The sequence below is a fragment of the Hemitrygon akajei genome, chromosome 7 (genome assembly GCF_048418815.1).
Source record: "Hemitrygon akajei chromosome 7, sHemAka1.3, whole genome shotgun sequence".
Lineage (NCBI taxonomy): Eukaryota > Metazoa > Chordata > Chondrichthyes > Myliobatiformes > Dasyatidae > Hemitrygon > Hemitrygon akajei.
Window position 1 is genome coordinate 66,727,816 of NC_133130.1, and position 25,593 is coordinate 66,753,408.

At 40.5% G+C, this 25,593-nt stretch overlaps 2 protein-coding genes across 2 annotated transcripts in view; one reads left to right on the forward strand and one right to left on the reverse strand.

Annotated features, from left to right (window-relative positions):
* The first annotated feature begins 754 nt into the window (after window positions 1-754).
* On the forward strand, window positions 755-16,140 carry LOC140730126 (uncharacterized). Its single transcript, XM_073050260.1, has 6 exons — window positions 755-806; window positions 3,646-4,046; window positions 8,494-8,568; window positions 11,205-11,244; window positions 13,965-14,052; window positions 14,692-16,140. Exons 1-5 carry the CDS (start codon window positions 755-757, stop codon window positions 14,018-14,020), a joined length of 624 nt encoding a protein of 207 aa, XP_072906361.1. The 3' UTR covers window positions 14,021-14,052; window positions 14,692-16,140.
* The window catches only part of LOC140730127 (uncharacterized), a 153,234-nt gene continuing 141,580 nt past the window's right edge, over window positions 13,940-25,593 (reverse strand). The window contains exons 11-13 of the mRNA XM_073050261.1: window positions 19,710-19,873; window positions 16,233-16,332; window positions 13,940-14,595 (exon numbers count right to left, since the gene is read on the reverse strand). Of these exons, the coding sequence (XP_072906362.1) occupies window positions 14,527-14,595; window positions 16,233-16,332; window positions 19,710-19,873 (333 nt within the window). The 3' untranslated portion in view covers window positions 13,940-14,526. The remainder of the gene's footprint in view (window positions 14,596-16,232; window positions 16,333-19,709; window positions 19,874-25,593) is intronic.

A 25,593-nucleotide genomic window follows, 5' to 3' on the forward strand; every position in this document is an offset into this window, starting at 1 on the left:
CTGTGGAAAGCAGAAAGGGGGGGAGGGAAAGATGTGCTTGGTAGTGGGATCCCGTTGGAGGTGGCAGAAGTTACGGAGAACTATACGTTGGATCTGGAGGCTGGTGAGGTGGTAGGTGAGGATAAGGGGAACCCTATCCCGAGTGGGGTGGCCGGTGGATGGGGTGAGGGCAGATGTGCGGGAAATGGGAGAGATTCGTTTGAGAGCAGAGTTGATGGTGGAAGAAGAGAAGCCCCTTTGTTTAAAAAAGGAAGACATCTCCTTCGTCCTGGAATGAAAAGCCTTGCCCTGAGAGCAGATGCGGCAGAGACAGAGGAATTGCGAGAAGGGGGATAGCATTTTTGCAAGAGACAGGGTGGGAAGAGGAATAGTCCAGGTAGCTGTGAGAGTCTGTAGGCTTATAGTAGATATCAGTAGATAAGCCATCTCCAGAGATGGAGACAGAAAGATCAAGAAAGGGGAGGGAGGTGTCGGAAATGGACCGGGTAAATTTGAGGGCAGGGTGAAAGTTTGAGGCAAAGTTAATGAAGTCAACGAGCTCAGCATGTGTGCAGGAGGCAGCGCCAATGCAGTCGTCGATGTAGCAAAGGAAAAGAGGGGGACGGATACCCGTATAGACTTGGAACATGGACTGAATTTCCTGACAGTTTTGGAATGCTGAATCTGTCAGATTATTACACCATCAGACTCTGCAGGTTAGCAAGCAGGCACAGAAATCATATGTGGTCAGACATTGTCCACGCTCCAGGATCCAATGGAATTTGGTGGGGATTTTTTTGGTAAAGATTTGGGAATCAAAGAGAAAGGTAATTTTTTCTTAAAGTGTTTTGTTTTACTTTAATGTTTGCAATCATAGATATGCTTTCAGGAGCTTTTAGTTAACATGGAACTTAGAAATGAGAATATTACAGCTCAGTATATCCCCTTCAGCCCACAATTTTGAGCTGACCTTTCAACCTACCAGAAGACCAATCTAACCCTTCCGCTCCACATCGCATTCCATTTTCCATTATCCATGTGCCCGTCTAAGAATCTCTAAAATACCCCTAATCCACACCATTCCTGGCACCCACCACTCTGTGTGTAAAGAACTTACTACTGACAACCCCCTTATCCTTTTTACCTATCATCTCAAAATTATGCCCTATCATATTAGCCACTTCTGCCCTGGGATAATGTTTCCGGCTATCCATTTGATCTATGCTTCTTTTGACCTTGTGCACCCCTATCTGGTCTCCTCTCATCTTCTGCTCCAAAGAGAAAAGCCCTAGCTTGCTCGACGTTTCTTCACAAAATGTATTCTCTAATCCAAGCATCATCCTGGTAAATCTCTGCTCCCTCTCTAACACTCCCACATCTCTCCTATAATGAGAGCTGAACACAATACTCCATGTGTGCTTTAATGAAGGCCAACATACTGTACACCTTCTTAACCACCCTATCAACTTGCATGGCAACTTTGAGGGAGCTATTGTAACCTATGACAACCATAGTCCACAACAGCACCTAACTTTGTGTCATCTGAAACACCTTTCCACTTTCTCATCCAAATCATTTATAAAAATCACAAAGAGCAAGAGTCCTAGAACAGGTTCTTGCGGAACACTGCTGATCAAAATATGTTCCATCATCTACCACCCACTGCCTTCTGTGTTAATTCTGAATCTACGCAGTAAGTTTCCCTGGATTCCTTTCTTCCCGACTTCTTGAATGAGTCTACCATGGGGAACCTTATCAAATGCCCTACAAAAAGCCTTATACACCACATCCACTGCTCTTGCTTCATCAACTTGTTTTGTCACTTCCTCAAAGAATTCAATCAGGTCTGTGAGCATTATGCTCTGGCCCTCACAAAGCTATGCTGATGAACCCTACTCAGACTATGCTTCACCAAATGCTCTTAATTCCTGTAGGTAAGAACCTTCTCCAATAGTTTACTCACCACTGAGAAAAGACTCCCTGGTATATAATTCCCAAGACTGCTCCTATTACCTTCCTTGAAGAAACTTTAAATCAAAATAACTTTTGCCACCTTTCACTCATTTGGTACTACTCCTGTGGCCAGTGAGGATGCAAAGATCATTGCCAAAGGCACAGAAATCTCTTGGCTCACTTACCATAATAGGCAGGGGTATATCCTGTCTGGCCACAGGGAGTTATCTACCCTACTGTTTTTCAAAAGTTCCAGCACATGCACTTTCTTAACATTGACATGTTCTAGCATGTCCACCTGCTTTATGTTGTTCTCACAAACATCAAGGTCCCTTTCTCGAGTGAATACTGAAGTTACGTATTCATTAAGGACTTCCCCTATCTCCTATGAGGCACATTTCTTCTATCCTTGACCAGTCATACTCTCACTCTAGTCATCTTCCTGTGTAAAACACCTTGGAGTTTTCCTTATCCTTCTTGCCAAATCCTTCTCATGCTTCCTTCTAGCTCTCCTATGCCCATTCATTCAGCTCCTTCCTGGCTACCTTGTAACTCTCTAGAGCCCTATCTGACCCTTGCTTCCTAAATCTTAAGTAACCTTCTTTCTTCCACTTGACTAGATATTCCACATCTCTTGACAACCATGGTTCCATCACCCTATTGTCCTTTCCGTGCCTCAATGGGTCAAACCTATCCAGAAGCCAAGCAAATTACTTCCACATTTCTGAGCATACTTGTTCCCAAGTTATGCCCTCAAGATCCTGCAAACAACATCATAATTTGCCCTTCCTCAATTAAATATTTTTTCATACTACCTGCTCATATCTCCTTTGTTATTGTGGGGAACAGCCACAGGGGTGTTCTCCTCTATCTGCCTATTTCATTCCCTGTCCTGACAGTCACACCCATCGACCTGCATTCCACAACTTAGTGGTGACTGTCTTCCTGTTGCTCCCATCTATTAATTCCTCATTCTCCCAACTGACCTGTAGGTCATCTAGTTCCAGCTCCAGTTCCCTAACGCGGTCTGAAAGCTGTTCTTCCTGTATAATGGCATCATATTCTCCCCCTCCCCCAATTTAATTCTTTCCCGAACTGTCTGCTCCTCTCCCTATTCAAGGCTATAGTAAAGGTCAGGGATTTGTGACTTTTAATGATTACTAACTTTAAAAACCGTTTTATTATTTACTTGGATTTTAATAATTGGAAATGTCTTTGCATTTTTAGAGGAAAAAAATCAAAATCGGTGACCACTTTATCAGCAGATAAAAAACTCTTCCCCGTCTTTGCTAACTATTGAAATGTTTGAGGGCGGAGCCATAGCACTGAGTGACCTGTAGCCCCGCATTCATTATCCTCAAGTTTCAACTGTGAGCCCCGATCCAATCAGCAATCAAATTCATCCACCATCAGTCGTACGGTACTTTAGCGTTGTTCGAAATTCCTAGTTTGAAACTCACCTAGTGGTAAAAATGCTACTTAGTTCTAGAAATATAGAAAATTTACAGTGCAATACAGACCCTTCGGCCCACAAAGTTGTGCCGAACATGTCCCTATCTTGAAACTACCTAGGCTTTACCCATAGTCCCCTATTTTTTCTGTGTTCTAATGCTTTCTCCGTTTTGTCTTGTTATATGTTGGGCAAAAATATATTAACTTGAAAACGTATTTGATGGGAAAGTTTAATTTGGATTTGTCTTTCCGATTGATCAGTCTGGGCTCGCTGGCGAGTTCGATGTCAGCGGAGTGCGGCAGAGTTGCCTGGCCGTGTCGCCGGCGAGTTCGATGCCAGCGGAGTGCGGCAGAGTTGCCTGGCCGTGTCGCCGGCGAGTTCGATGCCAGCGGAGTGCGGCAGAGTTGCCTGGCCGTGTCGCCGGCGAGTTCGATGCCAGCGGAGTGCGGCAGAGTTGCCTGGCCGTGTTGCCGTGGCGCCGCTTCAAATGCGGAGGCGAGCAGGAAGTGAGGGGGTTGTAGTACTGCACAGTCTGAGTGGGAAGTGCACTATGCCTTCAAAGAATAAAGGATCGGAAATCCGCGAAAAGGATGCCAGGAGAGCACTGGACATGACTCCTGCAAATGAAACTTCGGCAGAGCAGGAACGTGACCTGCTGAAGGTAGGAGAGCGCAGGCCGTCCTCGTCGGGGTTCCGTGGGGGCATAGTGTCGGCCGGGGCCGAAACAGCCCAATACCGCCGTCCCCGCAGCGAGGCCGGGAACCAGAATGAGGGGCCGCCTGACGGGCATTACTCCTTTTTTAAAAAAACCTAACATAATTATAGCGGAAGGGAGATGTGTCTTCATGCTCGAGGGCATGTACAGTAGTTTTTACTGAGAATCGGGCAGTGCAACATTAGAAGCTGCAATTTTTAATTCCTTTCACTCATCTCCTGCACTAAATGCATTATCTCACTTTCCACCTTTGGTGCCAAATAGAGATGTTACTTTTGTGAAGCAGTAATTAGGCGGAGCATCTGAAGGCTGTTGTGGATCAATTGCCTATAATTCTGCTGGGAACTTTTTTTAAGATCAGGAGCTGATCCAAATTTGGAGCTTTCAATCAGGAGATAGAGTTGTGTATGATTTTTTAAAAAAGAGAGTGGAACTGCCGGTTGTAAACCGCCCCTCCCCTCTACTGGATGGCAAGGTACGTACAGATTTAGGATGAGTCAAAAAATGGTAGGAGTTCAAAGCTGAAAGTGCAGGGATGACATTAGGAAGCCAGGGGTGCCTGGAAAAATGCTGTCTGGTAAAATGAAAGGTGTTTGTCATGGAAAATGAGGATAAGAGGTTTAGGAAGGAAATGGAAGGTCAAGTTGGAGATGATGACAGCAGCATGGCATGGAAGTCAGAACTATACATCAAGGAAACAGCCCAACTCGTCCATTCTGGCCAAGTCTACTTTTTTATTATTTATTATAAATATAATTTATAACTAAGGCATTGAACAGGCCCTTCCAGCTCACCGAGCTGTCCCACCCAGCAACCTACCTGTTCAACTCCAGCCAAATCACAGAACAATTTAGAATGACCAATACGTCTTTGGACTGTGGAAGGGAACCAGAATACCCGGAGGAAACCCATGCACACGGGAAGGAATGTACAAACTTGCTTACAGAGGATGAGCTTTGATACCACGAGCTGTAATAATGTTGCGATAACCCCTATGCTACCTTGGAGCCCCTTTACTAGAGTGGGTTCTGTTTTATTGTCTGGCCTGTATCCTCAGAAACCTTTCTGATCCATGTACTAAATGTCTTTTAAATATTATAGGTGTACCTGTCTCTACAACTTCTGGCAACTTGTTTCATCTACCCAGCACTGTGTGTGTGTATGTGTCTGTGTGTGTGTTATACAAATCTTTCCTGTTTCAGCTTAAACAGGTGTCCCTTACTTTTAAACTCTCCTACTCTGGAGATTGAAGAGACATGACCAACTGTTGGCATTTTCAGTTACTTTTTTTTACTTTTGAAAATCCAGATCAGATTTATTTTTCTATAATTTAGGGTGGGTGTAACTGGTATTTGACCACCACTTGCTGCTATGAATGTGTAGTGATTAAGCAAAAAATATATCATTTCAGAGGATCTCTCTTGGGCCCAGCACGCAAGTGCCATTACAGCCCCTTGACTTTCTTGGAAGTTTGTGGTTCTGCATGTCATATATAACTTTGCCAAACTTCTATTGTTGTGTGCTGGAGAGTATATTGACTGGTTGTATCATGGCCTGGTATAGAAAATCCTACAGCCCAGTTCATCATGGGTCAGGCCCTCCCCACCACTGAGCATATCTACACAAAGTGCTGATGCAGGAAAGCAGCATCCATCATCAAGGAACCCCACTATCCACCCAGGCCATACTCCCTTCTCACTGCTGCCATCAGGAATAAGGTACAGGAGCCTCAGGACTCTCACCACCAGGCTCAGGAACAGTTGTTATCCCTTGACCATCAGGCTCCTGAACCAATGGGGATAACTTCACTCACTTTTAGTTGCCCCATCACGGAATTGTTCCCACTAAACTGGAATCATTTTCAAGGACTGTTCATCTCAGGTTCTCTATTTAATGCTTATGTATCTATTATTATTTTTTTCTTTTTGAATTTGCACAGTTTGTTCTTTTTTTGCACTTTGGTTGTTGGCTGTCCTGTTGGATGTTGTCTTTCATTGATTCTATTGTGTTGTATGTGTACTGTTTAGGGATAATACATATACTTTGCACTTTGAACTTGAACTTTGAAATAACCAAGTAACTTTTAGACTGTCCTTTCAGCCATTGTGTCAACAGGATAGTGTGGACTAGAATCCATGTGGATTCAATAAATAAAGCTTCCCCACTTCGGTTGTTCTGGGATACTAGTCTCTAAATCCAACCATGGTAACTCATGTGAAATGTCATTTAATCCATCCCAAATGTCCTAATTTCTCCTTTTTTTTGGTTATAAATGGAGACAACATTGGGTTTTGCCAAATTTGTTAGGTTAAGAAATGAATTAGTGGAAGTGAACTGGAAGCAGAAAAATCTGAGGTAATGTTTTTGGTGAGTGGTATCAATATGTAAACATGCTATAAACTTGGGGGGGGGGGTTGTTATTGAGAGTTATGAATCGATTGAGAGACTCTGGAATGTCCATCCATAAATCCTTAAAGATGGCGGGGCAAGTCAATAAACTGACTCTAATGAGCAAATAGATACTTTCTCTAATTAACCAGGTCTTAGATGCAGGATTTTATGCTGGAACTAAGGACAATATTAGTTGGCCTAAAGTTTGATTTCATTAAAGTAATAGGACTGGAGACTGGAGGAAAATTGAGGATACTGCCAGAAGTGGAAAATTAATGTTTTGACGTTTCCTTGGATTAGGTGTTTTTCTTTGGAACAAATGTAATTGTGAGAGATGGAATTAGGGCCATAAAGTTATGAGGGGCCTAAATAGAGCAAGGAAATGGGAGGATCCTCATCTCCCTCACCACAAGGACATTGGTCAAAAGCAAGGTTTGTGGATTTTAATGTAATTTGTGTAAATATTAGAGGGTTGACTAGGTGTTTGGATGTATATTTGAAGGGCTGTGATCTAGAGATTAATGTGCTGGAATTTGGGATTAGATTGGAGAGTTGTTATTTGTGTTGTGTGCACAAGTGTGATGACGTGCAGGTACAGTGGGGAACCTCGCAGTGGTATTACCGGCGTGCATTCGGCATGATCCGTTAAATTTGAATTAATACTTCACCATGTACCTGCTGAAGTAATGTAATGTTGGGCTAGAAATTGACCTTTTTTATCATATAAAAGACAGAATAAACAGGTCATTTTCAGGATTAAAGAAATTACTGGGGGGACCCAAGGATGAGTTCTACTCCTATTTTTGTGATCTGTATGAGACAGTATGTAGTGTGTAGGGCATCCAAGTTCATTAGTGACAGAAGGTAGGTGAGGGGGCATGTGGGGGTTATTAGAACTAGGTAAGTGTGGGGTTAAACAATTTGGTAAGAAGAACCTAAATGCAGCCCACTACGGAGAGAGATTACAGAGGAACATTAGGACAGAGAGCTCTTGATATTCTTGTGCCTAAATCACAAAAAGTAATAGCAGCTAAGTGGTGGGGGTGTGGAATGAGCTGCCAGATGAAGTGGTAAATGCCGGCTCACTTTTAAAATTTAAGAGAAACTTGGACAGGTACATGGATGAGAGGTGTATGGAGGGATATGGTTCAGGTGCAGGTCAGTGGGACTAGGCAGAAAAATGGTTTGGCACAGCCAAGAAGGGCCAAAAGGCCTGTTTCTGTGCTGTAATGTTCTATGGTTCTGAGTGTGAGGAGTGGTGAGGAAGGCAGATGGTACTTTATGTTGCCTTTTGATGCAAGAGGGTTGAGGTTTAGAAATAGGGGAATGTTGCTATAATTGTACATGTTGGGCTACACTTGGAGTAGTGGTGTATAATTTGATTCCCTTAGAAACAATGTAATGGCATAGGCAGCAGTCTTGGAGAAATTTTCTAGGTGAATTTCTGGAATGAGAGGCTTTTTTTTACAATCTCATCTGCAGATAAAGAAATTGGATCTATATATTATTTGGACTTCAGAAGAATGAAGGACAATTTATTGAAATATAAAATCCGGAAGGAGCACACAGTAAATATAAGTAGATGTCGAGATGGTACCACAAGCGAATGATTTAATAAGAGGATGTAGTTAAATGATCTCCTTTCTCTCCCCGCACCCCCCACCCTCATTATAAAACTGAACTGCAAAGGAGCTTCTTAAAGAGGATGGTGAACCTTTGGATTTTTACCCAGGACGTCTATGAAGATGAGATCATTGGAGGGATTTAAAGGGGAAGAAACATTTTTGTAAGATCAGGGAATTGAGACTGTGGGACCTGACACTGAAGAGGAAATGAGGCCTTTGGTAGATCAGACATGATCGTCTGAAGTGCAGGACTGGTTTGCGTAACCTTGCTCCCATATCCTTTGTCCTTTGTTGCTCTTGCAGACCAAAATGAACCTCTGTTATAGGATGGCTTGTACCATTGATAATAATTAACAGAGTTTTGCTTTTATTTTTAGCATGAGTTAGAGAATCTGCAGCAAATGAATTTATCACTCCAAGCTGTCCTCCAAATGGTTGTCTCATTCAAAAAGGTAAGCATTAGAAGTAATATAGAATGTTACAATATAAGCATGTTTCCTATATATGGTACAATATAAGCATGTTTCCTATATATGGGTAATATTTAAATCTGTAGATTTTTTTTGGGATTTTACAAATTTATTTTGAATCAGTTACAATTTGACTCCTTTGTCAAATGGTGCAAGCTGAATCATATGTAGCACAACGTCATTAAGACAAAGGAGATGGTGATGGACTTCAGGGAGACTGAGCCTGCACTGCTTCCTGTTACTATCAATGGTGAGGACCAGCAAGTGCACCTTGACGACGGACTTGATTGAAGCACCAACACAGAGGCTGTGTACAAGAAGGGCCAGAGTCGCCTCTACTTCCTGAGGAGACTGGGATCCTTTGGAGTGTGCAGGCCTCTCCTTCCCATGTTCTACCGGTCTGTTGTCACCAGTACAATCTTCTATGCGATGGTGTGCTGGGGCAATGGATCAACATGGGTGATGCCATCAGGCTCAATAAACTGATTAGAAGGGTTGGCTCTATAAGAGTCAAACTGGACACACTGGAGGCTGTGGTAGAACAAAAGACCTTACAGAAATGGACAATGTTTCTCACCCTTTGCATGCTGAACTGAGGTGCACTTTTAGTAATAGACCAAGGCAACTGTGCTGCTCCAAAGAGCACTGTATGAGGTCATTCTTGCACTTGGCCATTAGGCTCTATAAAGAGTCAACCTATAGCTGGGGAAGGTAGACTGTTTGAGGTAACTTCTTTTATTCTTTCTTCTCTTCTAATAGTTGTACATCTGTGCACTTGTAATACTACTGTGACACTAATTTCCTTTGGGATCAATAAGGTATCATCTTAACTATTTTGTTATCAATTTGTCAAACTAATCTGCAAACATTAGACTTTGAACAATAAGGCTGAGGGTAGTTAAAATATGTGAATTGGTATTTTGGTGTTAAATCCTGGGCTAATTCATTTGCTTGATGTGATCCATTATGAAGATAAATTGATTTGTCTTCAATTTCAAAACAAAAATCCAGAGATTTAAAAAGATAAGTTTAAGGAAACTTGGAATAAATAAGCACAGTGGTTAGTGTGATAAATCAGTAAATTTTGAACGATAGGACTGTCAGTGTTGTACAGATATTAGGCAAAGGGAAAATCAAGGCTACATTGATGCAACATGTTCTGAGATCAATGAGTTATAACAACATATACCCCGTGTTGTCAAAATGTTTTAAAAATCTCTGCTGAAAAACTTTAACCCCATTAAATTTTGAAAGCACAAAGTTATCACCATCTTAAAATTACTAGAAAAAGAAAGATGGCTTTTCCTGCACTGAGTTAATCTACTCTGTACCCATGAAATAAATCTGACTTCACTAATCTAACCAGTTGTTGCTGTTTCCTTGATATTTACAGAATCTGTAAGAATAGTTAGACCCACTGGTTAGTCTGTCTTTGTTTCTACATTCTTAAGCTGAAAGTATTTTAGTGAGACCTTGTGCTCATTCCAGAACTTTTTTTTAACATGTCCTTTCCCACTCCTTTGCTCTTTCCCATAAATACTGCCTGACCTGCTGAGTTCCTCCGGCATTTTGTGTGTGCTGTTTTATTTTGGCGTGTATGTAAAGCAGGCCAGTCAGCCCTGATCTTGTTTTGCAATTGCTTCCATCGCTAAATTTAAACAGGTTACTAAAAGGTGGGGAGATTGAAGGGGAGAATCCTACAGCTTTAATTAAACTTTTTTGAGATGTGGACATTACTGTTAAGACTAGCATTTATTAACCATCTCCCTAACTACCTTTTCAGGAGGCTGTTTGGAACCACATTCTCTAATCTCAACAGCCCTATGGATATAAATTGCCAATGAAATAAAACACATGCAGCTTGTATATCTGTGGCCTCACAGCTGGAGAACAATCTGCAAGTTGTGACTGAGTGGGTTTTTCTCTTGGGTGCTTCGGTTTTCTCCCACATCCCAAAGAGCTGCAGGTTGATTGATTAATTGCAGTTTGCCGCTAATATCCATGCACAGACTGAGTGGGTGAAAGGGCCTGCCCCATGCTGTTTGGTTAACATTTTTCAAGGGAACATGTGTGACATGGTGAGAAATGTGCAAGTTGTGTTGCCCTGGCTCTGCTGCCCCTTAGTTGTGAAGGGGGCATTTGGTGTGTAGTGTTTGAGTGACGTAGAAGAGTAACTGCTCTGTTATACAGTTGGCATGTACTGGAGCACCTGTTAGAAGGGCTGCTTTCAGTGAATAATGTTGATGATTTATTGAAGTTGCATTCACCTAGGCAAGGGACAGTATTCCATCGTACTCCTGAACTTCGCACTGTAAATGTCAGAAAGGCCTCAACAGCAGGTGCCAAGTCATTTTCTGCAGAGGACACCAGCCTCTCTGCTATTCTTGCAGCCTGGGTTTGTGTGGCTGAGGGCATAGTTCCAATTAGCAGTGGTCTAGTAAGCTTAGAGAATGATCTCGAGGACAGAAGAGGGAATTGTAGAAATGGATAGGATGTGATTATGAAAAGATTATTAAAACCTTATTGCTATGTTGTCTATAATTGAATCCAATGAGATTTCTTGCTTGCCATAAGCTATGAATGTTCAAATCTCTTTGCATCTTTATTTTCTTTTTCAGACTGTTGAAGAAGTTACGCAGAAATCTGATCATTTTGCAGGTTAGTCCTACTTTATTCTTTCATCCCTCTGAGGGTTGCTGTTGTCCAGGAGGATTTGTTTCTTAGACAATAGGCAGGACAAGGAGGTATGATAATTAGGAAACCCCTCAGCTTTATTTCAATTTATTGAGTTCTGCTTATTGATTAGTCATTCTAGTTTATGAATACATTAGTGATCTGCAAACAAGTGCACTAACTATGCAGGTAACTAGTTAGGCAATTGAGCAGGAAGCATATCAGGACATTGTACTTTTAAGTGAGCTCTTGTCACTTTGCAACTCTATTAATGATTATAGAATTATTTTAGTATTTAGGGCATCAAACCTTTGAGTCCTTGAGGGATCTTACCTGTCCTGAACCCTTGATAGATCCCTGATTACTTAATCTTGCATCCTTTTGTCAAATCTCTGAACACCATTCCTCCAGGTTGATCACACATCTTCTCCTGTCAAATCTCATCCCTAAAACATTCTGGTAAATCTTCCTTGGCCGTCATGTTTCTTTTGAAGTTAGGTGATCAGAGTTGGCAAAGTAGTTGAATACAGATTTCCTGCTTTGTGTTCGGTTGGAATCTCATGTAACTACTTGTCCCTTTCCAATATTCCCTTGTCCCTTTCCAATATTCCCTTGTCCCTTTCCAATATTCCCTTGTCCCTTTCCAATATTCCCTTGTCCCTTTCCAATATTCCCTTGTCCCTTTCCAATATTCCCTTGTCCCTTTCCAATATTCCCTTGTCCCTTTCCAATATTCCCTTGTCCCTTTCCAATATTCCCTTGTCCCTTTCCAATATTCCCTTGTCCCTTTCCAATATTCCCTTGTCCCTTTCCAATATTCCCTTGTCCCTTTCCAATATTCCCTTGTCCCTTTCCAATATTCCCTTGTCCCTTTCCAATATTCCCTTGTCCCTTTCGGGATTTATGCACACATATGCTAATACTCTTTCTTGACACCATTTAGAAATGACCATTTATTTGACATTATCGCTCCCCATTCTTCCTGTAAAGTTACATTCTTCACACTTGCCATTTCTCCATTGATCCGGCCTGCCTGAGCCTTTTCTTTCTGTCCATTACAATCCTTCTGACTTTTAGTAACCATCCTGTCAAGGTTTGTGTTATTTGCAAATTTGAAAACTTTATCCTGTCCTCCTATGCCCAAGTCATTTCATGTACCAGCATGGACTAATGTAAAACAGTCCTCAATCTGTTACCACCACTTTCTGATTTGAAGCCAGTTACTTCTCTATGCTGGTGCTTCTTTAATTCCACGGGTCTTTGTTTTTCCTAACCATATTTGTGTGATGCACAAACACTCTGAAATTCCATCTGGGTGACAGCTATTCAATAATCTTCGGTCCTCAATATTCATTTAGTCTGGATGGACATGATCTGCCTTTATCAAATTAATGTTATTAAACTGAAAGTCTAATTTTGCTTTGATAGAGACCATTTTCCCCCCACTGGGCTGATGCCAACTTCCAGGTGAACAGTTCCATTAGTCCCTTCCCCCTTTCCTTATTATCTGTACTTCAGCGACACGTTGTGTCTCATTTCACTTTGCTTACTACAAAGTAAAGGATGGGGTAAGTTATCATTACCACACACACACTTGCCCACACACATCCCAAAGGTGTGCTGAATGAAACTAGAGTACCCAGAGGAAATCCATGTGGTTGCAAAGAGGACAGCATCCTTTGTCAAGATCAAACTTCAGTCTGTGAGGCAGCATTGAAAAGCGATGTGCCATTTTGCTGGACTACAGCAGCTACAATTTTCCATGATGCTTTCAAATCTTCTCCACTTAACTTAAAGCCTGGGAAATCTGCATTCATTGTTGAACAAAAGTATTTTCTAAACTTCTAGACATTCTGCATCCTGGTATTTAAACATCTGTATCCAAGGACCATTGCAACCTCCTCATCCTCACTAGTCAGAATGATATCCCGTCCTGATTAGGTGACCTGTTTACTAAGCATAGCCAGCTTGGCTTTTGCTACCACAAATGTTCTTGCTGCCTTATCTTCTGATGTTTTGTGTATCCTATCTTGCTTTCAGCTTTAGATTCTGTCACTACTTAAATCACACTGTGTATTTCCCAGTTGGCCACAACTCCCTTGGTATACCCCTGCTATTTAGATCCTGATGAAGATGTTTGGATTCCCTGTTATGTTTGTGATCATTCTTTGCCAAAGCTTTGTTCACTTGCCTCAGTTTTGTTTCCACTTTCCCATCTGTTATCAAAATTCAGCCTGGTTTCCCTCAACTTCACGACTGTACAGTCCTTACACAATTCCATCAACTCACTGTAAATTTTCATTTATCTCTGATTTGGAAAAACTTGAAATATCCCAGTTATATGATATTCCCTTCTTTCTTAACTTAAACAGATTCAGTAGCTGGCTTGCTAAGGAAATCCTCATTCTAGCATACAACCATTTGCTGTTATTAGTACCACTATCACCACTGTTTCCTTCCTATCTTTTCAGTCCAAGTTATATCCTAGACTATTAAGTGCCCAATCACATCCCCTTTTCTTTCACCAAGTTTAATTCATTGCATTATATCATAATCCCACATTGTACTTGTACCTCCACCTCCATCTAATTCTGACTTCCAAACTTGTATCAATATTTTGGGTTGGGAGTAAGTGCATTAACATTAAACAACAGTCAGCAGTGCTAATTAATGACAGTATTGCAATTCATTTATTTCTTTTATAGATTTGAATGATGGATGGTCAACTTTCTTCAGTGTACAGAAATCAATACAGAACTAACTGCTGAAGTCTTGAAGTTACAACTTTTGGATGTAGGTAATATAGTATGTAGAGCTTTGAGACATTCTTTATGGTTAAGATTTATGTAGTTTGGAAAGCTTCAATTTCAGATTATTAAAACAATGGTTTTTGCAGATGATTAAGTGTCAATTTTGATTACAACTATGATACAGAAACAGATTGCTGTAGTTGGTATTACAGTAACCTCTTATGCTATGAGGCAAGCTTTGGAATTGAGGTATAAAGCAGAATTGATGAGATTTAAGAGTTGGATCATCCAGCAAAATTATTTTTGACTCAGTAATAATTGATCAGTTACTATTATTACAACATTAAGCTGTTTGAATTTAAAGCAATGGTTTAAGACACTGCTAAAGTGTGATCTCAAAGTAAACAAAGCACAACTTGGAATATCTGGTTGAAAATTTGTTTTCCTTAAGTATTCCACCTAGTTGATAGTCATTAATTACCAATTCTATAGTCATATTCCGTATGAAGGGTCTGTTTTAACTGCCTAGAATCTCTTGTTCCTGGGTTACGTAATTTGTCCAAAGATTGCTGAGATGTTTCACTTCCTGGGGAGAAAAAAATTGTGTATTAAACACATGGATAAATTGTACTTCATATTTTTGTATTTTTTTCTCTCTTTTGGGGTCTTGCTTCATGGTCAGTAAGCAATGTTTAAAGATCAAGCAAGCTATGGTGTGAACTTTCAGGAAGAGGAAGAGTATCGATACGCAATGCAGTCCCGATGAAGCGTCTCTGCCTGAAATGTTGACTGTTCAGTCTCCTCCATAGTTGCTGCCTGACTTGCTGAGATCCTCCAGCACTTGCTCAAGATTTCCAGCACCTGCAGAATCTATTGTTTATCAATGCATGCATTTCTGATGTTCCTTACACTGCAAGATTGTAATCCTAAGGTAGTCCTGAGTTAACTGACTTTACAATATTCTTTGGAGTTGAAAATAAACTGGAGAGGAACATACGGATTGAGCAGCAACTGTGGGATGAAGGGAATTCAGACATCTGTTTCCAAAACATCAGCAATTCCTTTGTTTTCCCCTCCCTCCCTCCCACCCACCACACCACACACAACACATCCTACTGTGTTCCTAAGAGCATAAGAAATGAGAGCAGGAGATGGTTGTCTCCACCCTGCTATCCTTGTTTTTAAACTAGAATATACTTTTTATGAGCACCATGAAAAATCTCTTTGAAAGTCTTGCACTGTTCCTCAACTGTCCCACTATGTAGACTGTTTCCAGTCTATGCTAGTCTGCTTCTCCCTCATCTCATTGTAGCCTCCCTTGTTTAGGTATAAATACGCTGGTTTTAGGTTGAACTATTGCCCGCTCCTTATGTATGAGAAATTAAATCATACTGTGCTCACTCTTGCCAAGAGGATCTGTAATTACAACAAAATGGTTAATTATCTGAATCATTGCACAGGACCAGATCCAAGATCAATTTTCTTTGTGGTTAGTTAATGTGCTGTTCAAGAGTCCTCCTCAAGACTGCCTTGATCATTTTGATTTGTCCAATCTATGTGCAAGTTAAAGTTCCCTATTACAACTGGCATTCAATTCTTACATGCATCAAATATTTCTTGGTTTATTGCCAGTGACACTAATGTTCTATCATGTATGGACAACTCAGACCAGTGCTGATGTTTTTCCTTTACTATTCCTATTGCTATCTAGGTGCATTCAACATTTTGTTCCTCCAGTAGTTTCCTTCCCCTCTCTGCTCCACCAGAATTCAGCATCATCTCTCAAGTTTCCATAATCTGGAGTTACTTAACAGATGTAAAGCTCGGATTTACAGTCAGTGAGCACTGTGAGCTCATCACTGATCGTGGCTATTTAAAATTCACTTGAGAATAACTCTCCTGGCAGGCGGTTCCTAGATCCACTGGAAATTCGAAGGAGAACAAATGCATCCTTGATGTTTTGAAATACTGTGCTTGCAATCTATCTACTGATGATATGTTGTAGATCATAGCTTATGACGGAGCTGTCAGGGTTTACTTTTGGTCCTTTAGATAAATTGTGTGTAGTAATGTTTTCTTTTGAAATCTGGCATCAAGCTATTAGAGAATATGAATAAACTTTTAAAGTGAAGTACTGCATGGAAGAGGAATTTATTAAAACTCCAATGCACAACCTCCCTCTTAAACTACAGTACCCTCCTACCCCTGCAAAAATTCACTTACCACAATGTTGCTTTTTGGGAGAATGTCTTCAATAGTTAAAGGCACATAATAATTTGCAGCATTGTGGTTATGGTCTTGTTTAAGATGTTGCTTTGTAAATCTGTGGATTAAAGTCGTCAAACAGAATAATAATTTGACAAGAATGTTAAACTTGCTGAAGTATGGTTCAGTAGTTCGATAACCACGAGACTAGTTTCCAAAAATTGTGTATGAAACATGGGTGCAGACACCAACAATGTTTTGATTTAAGTATACTCCTACTTATTTGATAGAATTATATCTACAAACTGGACCAATAGATGAGGAATTACAAGAACTACAGTGCCTATAAAAAGTATTCACACCCACCCCACAGAAGTTTTTGTTTCATTGTTTTATTACATTAAATCACAGTGGAGTTAATTTGGCTTTTTTTTTTACACTGATCAATATGTGTCAAGGTGAAAACAGACTGCTACAAAATTACCTAAATTAATTACGTATAAAACAAAATGATTAATTGCATAAGTATTCACCAAATTATCAGTGGTGCAGCCAGTTGGTTTTTAGAAGTCACATAGTTAAATGTGCAGTCAAGGTGTTTCAATTGATTGCAGTAAAAATACACCTGTATCTAGAAGATCCAACTGCTAGTGAGTTCGTATCCTGGCAAAAAAATACACCAAAACAGCAATAATTTTGCCAAGCAACTATGCAAAAAGGTAATTGAAAAGCACGAATGGAGATGGATACAGAAAGATTTCTAAGTCACTGAATAGCCCTTGGAGCATAGATAAGTCCATCAAGAAATGGAAAGAATATGGTACAGCTGTAAATCTGCTTAGAGCAGGCTGTCCTCAAAAACTGAGTGACCGTGCAAGAAGGGGACTAGTGAGGGAGGCCATCAAGAGACCTATGACAACTCTGGACGAGTTGCAAGCTTCAGTGGCTGCGATAGGAGAGACTGTGCATACAACAATCATTACTCAGGTGCTTCACCTTTGTGGGAGAGTGGCAAAGAGAAAGCCACTGATGGAAGAAACCCAACATGAAATCTTGACTAGAGTTTGGCAGAAGGCACATGGGAGACTCTGAAGTCAGCTGGAAGAATGTTCTGTGGTCTGATGAAACCAAAATTGTGCTTTTAGGCCATCAGGCTAAACACCTTTAGGTATAAGCCAAACACAGCATATCATCAAAAACACACCATCCCTACAGTGAGGCATGGTGGTGGGTGCATCTTGCTGTGGTGATGCTTCACTCCAGCATAGCCTGAAAGGCTTGTGAAGGTAGAGAATAAAATGATTGCAGCAAAATAGAAGGATATCCTAGAGGTAAACCTGATGCAGTCTGCAAGAGAACTATGACTTGGGAGATCTGTTTTCCAATAAGACAATGACCCCAATTATAAAGCCAAAGCTACACAGGAATGGTTTAAAAAATAAAGTTAAAGTCCTGGAGTGGTGAAGTCAGAGACCATACCTAAATCCATTTGAGAATTTGTGGCTGGACTTGAAAAGGGCTGTTCACTTACGATCCCCATGCAATCTGACAGAGCTTGAACAGTTTTGTAAAGAAGGATGGGGAAAAATTGTAGTGACCAGATGTGTGAAACTGACAGAGACTCTAGGCTGAAATTGCTGCCAAAGGTGCAACTACTACATACTGACTTGAAGGGAATGAATACTTATGCAATCAATTGTTTTGCATTTTATATCTAATTAATTTAGATCACTTTGTTGAGATCTGTCATCATTTTGACACACAATAATCTTTTTGTGTTGGGATCAGTGTAAAAATAACAAATACTTCAGAGAGTGAGTGAGTGTGCCAGCCATCACTATTTAGAAAGTATTTTATTTTTACAGGGGCTAAATACAAATCCTACACATGTACATTTTGTATACTGCAGTCACATAAAATCCATTTGTTGCAGTGTTGCCCAATAATTCTACATTACCATCTACTGCTTTCACTTGAAAAATTAGAAATGTAGCTCACTATCCTCTTGAGTTGTTACTAAATGCATATTACCATAGAGTTATGCAGCATGGACATAGGCCATTTGGCTCTACTGGTTTTGCTGACCAAGATGCCCCAGCTTGACGGCATTTGACCTATAACCTTCTAAATCTTTCCTATCTTTGAATCTGTCTGCCTTTTAATAATAATACCTGCTTCAACCACTTTGTCGAGCAGCATATTACTCTTTTCCCTCTTACCTTTGAAGTTGTGCCCTGTAGTTTTTGATTTTCTCCAACCTTGTGGAAAAAGACTGTGTATTCACCCTGTCTATGCCCATCATGATTTTATACACCTCTCAATACCTGGTAACATTTTTGTAAATCTTTTCTGCACTCTTTCCAGTTTAATAATATCATTCCTGTATCTGAACACAGTACTCCAACTGCAGCCTTGGCAGCATCATGTACCACCACACTATGTCCTCCCGAATTTAAACTCAGTGCCATGACCAATGACCGCCAGTGTACCAAAAGCTGCTTCACCACCCTGTGTCTCCACTTTCAGTGAACTCTGTACTTGTACTCCACAGGCCCTGCTGTTCACTATAAAAGTCCTAACTGCATTTGACTTTCTAAAATGCACTTATCCAAATTCCACCTGCCATTCCTTAACCCATTTACTCAACTTCTCACAATCCCCTGTCATTTTTGATAACCTTCATCATTCAGTGAACGGAAGAAATGTGCCAATAAACTCTTATTAGTAAAGATAGAATCCAAGCTCAGACTGCATGGTAGCTGTCTGTAAGGATTCAAAGTACCGTACATTTATTATCGAAGTACGTATGCAGTATACAGCTCTGAGATTCATCTTTCCCACAGACAGTCACAAAACAAAGATGAATCGTGGAACCTGTTCAAAGAAAAAACATTAACCACCCTCTCTCCCAATGTGCAAAAACCCCCCCACAAATAATGTAAATGGGAAAAAAACAGTGAAAACACACAATATCAAACAAAATCAAATGGCGTTTTTCAGTTCAACTCAGTGTAAGTTATCAGCAGGCCACCTCAATTCAAAAATTGTGCAAAAATAGCAGCAAGAAAAAAAGGAGCGTCTAGAAACTAGAACACATCATAAATGTGATTTTACAAACTAACGATTAAACCGACCCCCCGACAACATATAGGGAGAGAGAGCACTTGAATGCAAAGACCTTCCCTCAGGAGCAGCATGGTGAGTTTGTAAGTTCACCCCATGACCGCATGGTTTCCTGCGGGCTCTCCAGTTTCCTCCTACAGTCTAAAGAGGTACCGGCTGGTGGGCTAATTGGTCATTGTCAATTGTTCCAACGATTAAGTTCAGGTTAACTTGGGGGTTGCTGGATGGCTTGGCTCGAAGGGCCTATTCTGTGTTGTATCTCAATAAAAAAATAAAATAAATTCAGATATAGTTTCTGTTCTCAAATTTTCCATACTCTGATCCAAATCAGTGCTGAGCTGTGACATAAAAGCTGCAAGTTGGTTCACTTACTCAGCATTTATTTCTTCAGAAGCTTCCTCCTGATGGTGAGATTCAAAACTCCTTGGAATTAACTCCACACCAGTTTGAGAATCACTCTGAGATGGAAACCAGTCATGTCTTGTCTGTTGGCTCTGGATTTTCTTTGCCATTGTATCATCGTTTTCACAAAACACCTGGAATAAAGTTATGGTATCTATTCTGAGCTGTGGAATATGCTGTTCACAGCAGTGTTGAGCTTCTTTCATGGTTCCCAGCACAGTGATGCTGAAAGGTTCATTGTTTAATTAGTGCATCACACAGGCCTGGGATTTATTTCAGTATTTTTCTTAGGATGCACATCCCAGCTTTGAGGAGAACCATTTTAGTTTCATGGTAATAATCATGGGAAATCCAAATTTGCCCTCCAATTTCTGGGAGAGTTTATTTTTGGGATTTTGATCACAATAGATAAAATTTCAAGGTGTTCAGGTGACACCAAGTTGCAGGATGTCGGGTTGGATGGTGATACGGATAACGTAAAGGATGTCTAGCACCTAATGATGGAAATAAACCTGGAAACTGCATTTGTAAATGGAAATTTCATTTGAATATTGCCAAGTGTAAGATGATGTTTTGTAGATACGGGAATAAGTGAATCACCTATTCAGATGGATCTAGAGGTACAAATTTTACAAATCATTAAAAGAATCTTAACAACGTCATTAAAAAATGCAAATAAAACATTGCTAAAGACCAAATACATGGTAATGAAATTGGTTTGTGGAGCATTTTGCAGGTGGAGAGAGCAGTGGGGAGGCAGGAGGAATTTCAAAGTTCAAAGTATATTTATTATCAAAGTATGCATACGTTATTCAACCTTGAGATTCGCCTCTTTACAGGCAGCAACAAAGCAAAGAAATCCAAAAGAACCCTTTAAAAATATTGGGGGTGGGGGGGTGGGGGGAGGAAATAGTGCAATTCCAGAGCCTGCTGCTCAGGCAAATAAAGATTAAACCAATCAATGATTACTTTTGAGGTCTGCTGGAGATGCAGTCTCTTAATTCCATATAACTCAAGGCTTGGGGCTGTAAGAGACTATGCAAAACCATGGAAGTATTAGGCAGAGAGTGGGAGATGGAATGGGTGAGAACTGTAAAATTGTTATTTAGTCAGGAGACAGTGAGTCTGCAAGCACAATAGTAAAAGGTGAACTGGAATTAACACGTGTTTATGGAGCTTAAACAAGGGAGCTCAACCAGTAGTACAATAAAACTGCTTGAGAAATGACCTAGATCTGCTCCAATTTGCCAACTGGCACAACAGATCCACAGCAGATGGAATTTCATTGGCTCTTCACTCAACCCTTCAACATTTGGGCAGCAAAGATGCATACTTCAGGATGCTCATAATCAACTATAGCTCAGCTTTCAATACTATCATCCCCTCAAAACCGATCTATAAAGACCTTGGCCTCAATAACTCCTTGTGCAATTGGATCCTCGATTACCCTACTTGCAGACCTCAGTCAGTTTGGATTAACAACTTCTCCACGATCTTCATCAGCACAAGGCTGTCTGCTTCGCCTCCTGCTTAACTCCTTTTATACAACGTGGCTAATCACAGTTCCAATGCCATATTTAAGTTTGCTAATGACACCGCTGTCATAGGCTGAAGTGAATTTTATCTGAGCTTAAAGTCTTCAGTTCCAATGGTAGAATTTGAATGCAAAGCCCGTTATTTTCAGTTCAAGGTTCTGTATTATTAACCCATGGTGCTTTTGACCCTCTCATCACTTAACAAATTTGAACTCTATTTGCTTCTGTCAATAAAGAGACCCTGTAAACCAGGGGTTTCCAAACTGGGGTCTACAGACCCTTTACTTAATGGTATTGATCCATGGCATAAAAAAGGTTGTAAACCTTTGTGCTTCTAGTAATCAACTGGACTTTGCAGATGGTCTCAGTTTCCTTTACTAGGAATTTTGTAGCAAAATAGGTGGGGAAGTAGAGGAAAATATTTCAAAGAGTCAAAGTTTAAGTTTGCCATATTTAATTTGATTTCCAGAAAACTGGAAGTCTTTGAGCCAGTTCCCATCAGCAGATCAGAAGTGGAGAGGGTCAGCAGCTATCATTCCTCAGTGCTGTCATTTCAGGGGCTCTGTTCTGGGCCCAGCGGGTAAGTGTCATTACAAAGAAAGCATAGCAACCCCCTTAGAAATTTGCAAAGATTTGGCATGACAAATAAAACTTTGACAACCTTCTTTAGATGTGTAGTGGAGAGTATATAGACTGGCTGCATCATAGTCTAGTACAGAAACACCAATGCCCTTGAACAGAAAATCCTACAAGGAGTAGTGGATACGGCCAAGCCCATCATGGGTAAAGCCCTCCCCACCATTGAGCACACCTACATGGAATATTGTCGCAGGAAACCAACATTCATCGTCAGGGACTTCCATCACCCAGGAAATGCTCTCTTTCTCACTACTGCCATCGGGAAGAGGGTACAGGAACCACAGGACTCAAAACACCAGTTTCAAGAACAGTTATTACCCTTCAACCAGCAGGCTCTTGAATCAGAGGGGTTAACTTATTTCACCTGCATTTGCCCCATCACTGAACTGTTCCCACAACCTCTGGACTCACTTCCAAGAACTCTTCATCTCATGTTCTTGATATTTGTTGCTTATTTATTTATTATTTTCTTTCTTTTTGTATTTGCATGATTTTTGTCTCTTGCACACTGAATGTCTGCCCTGTTGGTGTGGTCTTTCATTATGGTTATTGAATTTATCTCAGGGTTGTATATGCTGACAATATATGTACTTTGATAACAAATTTACTTTGAACCTGGAAGTGTTAAGTCTACAGGTTACAAAGACAAACATGTTAGCTGAAACGGGGTAGAATTGGATATTGTTTCAGAGATGTTCGAAATGCATATATGAACATAAATCTAAAATTGTGATTAGATATAAACTATGACTGTAACTTGTTTCTGATTTCTAAATTTACCACAGTGTCGCAGCCCTGGGGTATCACTATAGTTATCTGAGGCCCAGCCATCCTGAGCACTTCATTAATGAGCTTCCTTTTATCATTTGGGCCAGAGGTGGTTAAGTTCTCTGATGATTAGGCAACATTCAATTCCATGTGCAATTGTTCAGCAACAGGTGCAAGTCTGTGCTTGCATGCAGCAAGACCTAGGCAATACCGAGGAATGGGCTTAGATATGGCAGTTAACATCCACACCATAAAACTGCCAGTCAATGACTATCCCAAATAAGTGAGATTGTAGCCTTCTGCCCTTGTTGTTCAATGACATTCACTCACTGAAAACTCTACCATATTGAAAAGGAATGCTTTGTCACAATATGATTACACGAGTGGCCTCGTTCATTTAACAGCTGGAAAGACTTCTAACTTGCTAAGTCATGCTTCTAACTTTGCAAGAATGCAAGAGCTGTTAAAATACAATGCTTCTAAATTTTCCTGACACATTTAAAAACTTTTAAACTTCAAGAAAATCATAAGCAACTCTCAAAAACCAAGATAAAAAAAAATTAACAGATGTAAATATTTTAAAACTTTAATTCATTAACATCTATAAATCTGCTGACAATACAACCATTGTTGGTAGAATGTCAGGTGGTGACGAGAGGGTGTACAGGAGTGAGATATGCCAACTAGAGGAATGGTGCTGCAGCAACAACGTGGAGAGAGTCAGCAGCTTCAAGTTCCTGGGTGTCAAGATCTCTGAGGATCTAACCTGGTCCCAACATATCGATGCAGTTATAAAGAAGGCAAGACAGCGGCTATACTTTATTAGGAGTTTGAAGAGCTTTGGCATGTCAACAAATACACTCAAAAACTTCAATACTTGTACCATGGAGAGCATTCTGACAGGCTGCATCACTGTCTGGTATAGAGGGGCTACTGCACAGGACCAAAAGAAGCTGCAGAAGGTTGTAAATCTAGTCAGCTCCACTAGCCTACAAAGTACCCAGGACAGATTTAGGGAGCAGTGTCTCAGAAAGGCCGCGTCCATTATTAAAGACCTCCAGCACCCAGGGCCTGCCCTTTTCTCACTGTTACCATCAGGTAGGAGGTACAGAAGCTTGAAGGCACACACTCAGCGATTCAGGAACAGCTTCTTCCCCTCTGCTATCCGATCCCTAAATGGACATTGAAGCTCTGAACATTACCTCACTTTTTAAAAATATACAGTATTTCTGTTTTTGCACATTAAAAAAAATCTATTCAATATATGTAATTGATTTACTTGTTATTTATTATTATTATTTTTCTCTTTGCTAAATTATGTATCGCATTGAACTGCTGCTGTTAACTTAACAAATTTCACGTCACATGCCGGGGATAATAAACCTGATTCTGAACTGAGAAATACTCTAGTGGAATAAAGTGTACTTTAACACAAGAAGTGTTTCTAAAGGTCCTATGAAAGACCAAATATAACTTGCCCACGGCACTACATTGTGGGCTAAGGGCTTGTTCTTGTGCTGTTCTCTCCTATGTTCTAAGGCTCTTGCAACCATTTCCTTCCATTCAAATTAAAAGGTAAAGACTAGACTTGACTGCAACTATCATGCATTTTTCCAGTTTCCATTCATTTGTAGAGTCCAATTGCCCAGCATTAAACACTGAGGACAAACACGTGAGTTTCATGTGTACAGGGTGGTAGTAGATAAGGCAGATGTACTGAGGTTGTTTCCACATGTGGGTACGTACATCAAGCCAAAAATACAAGGTGCCAATAAATCCAGTAAAATTTCAAAAGATACAAGATTCAAGAGAATGAGGGATTTGCTACCAAGTATAGTGATTGAAGCTGAAGCTATTAGTTCAGATGTGTTAAGGAGTAGTCTGATACCTCAGAAACAAGGGAATCAAAAAAATTTTGATTACCTGAAGTAAGAAGTGCCCTGTGAGTATGGACCAGTTAGCCCAGATCGGTTTACTATATAGATACTTAAATATTTTTGTCATGATTTTACTTATATTTTCAGTTTTACTTCAAAATAAAACTGGTGAAATCTTTACTCAAGATTATTAAGTGTTTGATCTGAGTAATTTTCAGAATCAGATTTTATGTCACTGGCAAATGTGAAATTTGTTATTTTGTGACACCTCTACTACCTCCTTGATGGTAGAGGAAAAAGGCATGTTATGGGTAATGGAAGTTCTTAATGATGGCTCTTTTTGAGGTATTGCCTTTTGAAGATGACGTCGATGCTGGGGAGGCTAGTGTCCACGGAGGAATTGTCTGAGTTTACAACTTTCTGCAGCTTTTTCTGATCCTGTGCAGTGGCCCCTCCAGACAGTGACATCTGGAGAAATTTGCAAGAGTCTTTGATGATATTCCAAGTCTCCTTAAATTCCTAATGAAATATAGTCACTATTGGCATTATTCTTTGTAATTCCATCAATATGTTGGGCCCAGGATAGATCTTCAGAGACGTTAACACCCAGGAACTTTAAAATGCCCACCCTTTCCGCTGCTGATCCCATGATGAGGACTGGTGTGTGATCCCTCAGCTTCCCCTTCCTGAAGTCTACAATCAATTCTTTGGTCTTACTGACATTGAGTGCAAGATTGTTGTGGCACCACTCAACCAGCTGATCTATTTCGCTCCTGTATGCATCCTTGTCACCATCTGAAATTCTGTCAACAAAAGTTGTGCCGTCAGCAAATTTATAAATGGCATTTGAGCTCTGTCTAGCCACACAGTTGTGGGTGTAGAGGGAGTAGAACAATAAGCCAAGCATGCTTCCTTGAGGTGTACCAGTGTTGATTGTCAGCGAGGAGATGTTATTTCCAACTGCACTGACTGTGGTCTCCCAGAAAGGAAGTGAAGGATCCAGTTGTAGAGAAAGTACAGAGACCCAGATTCTGG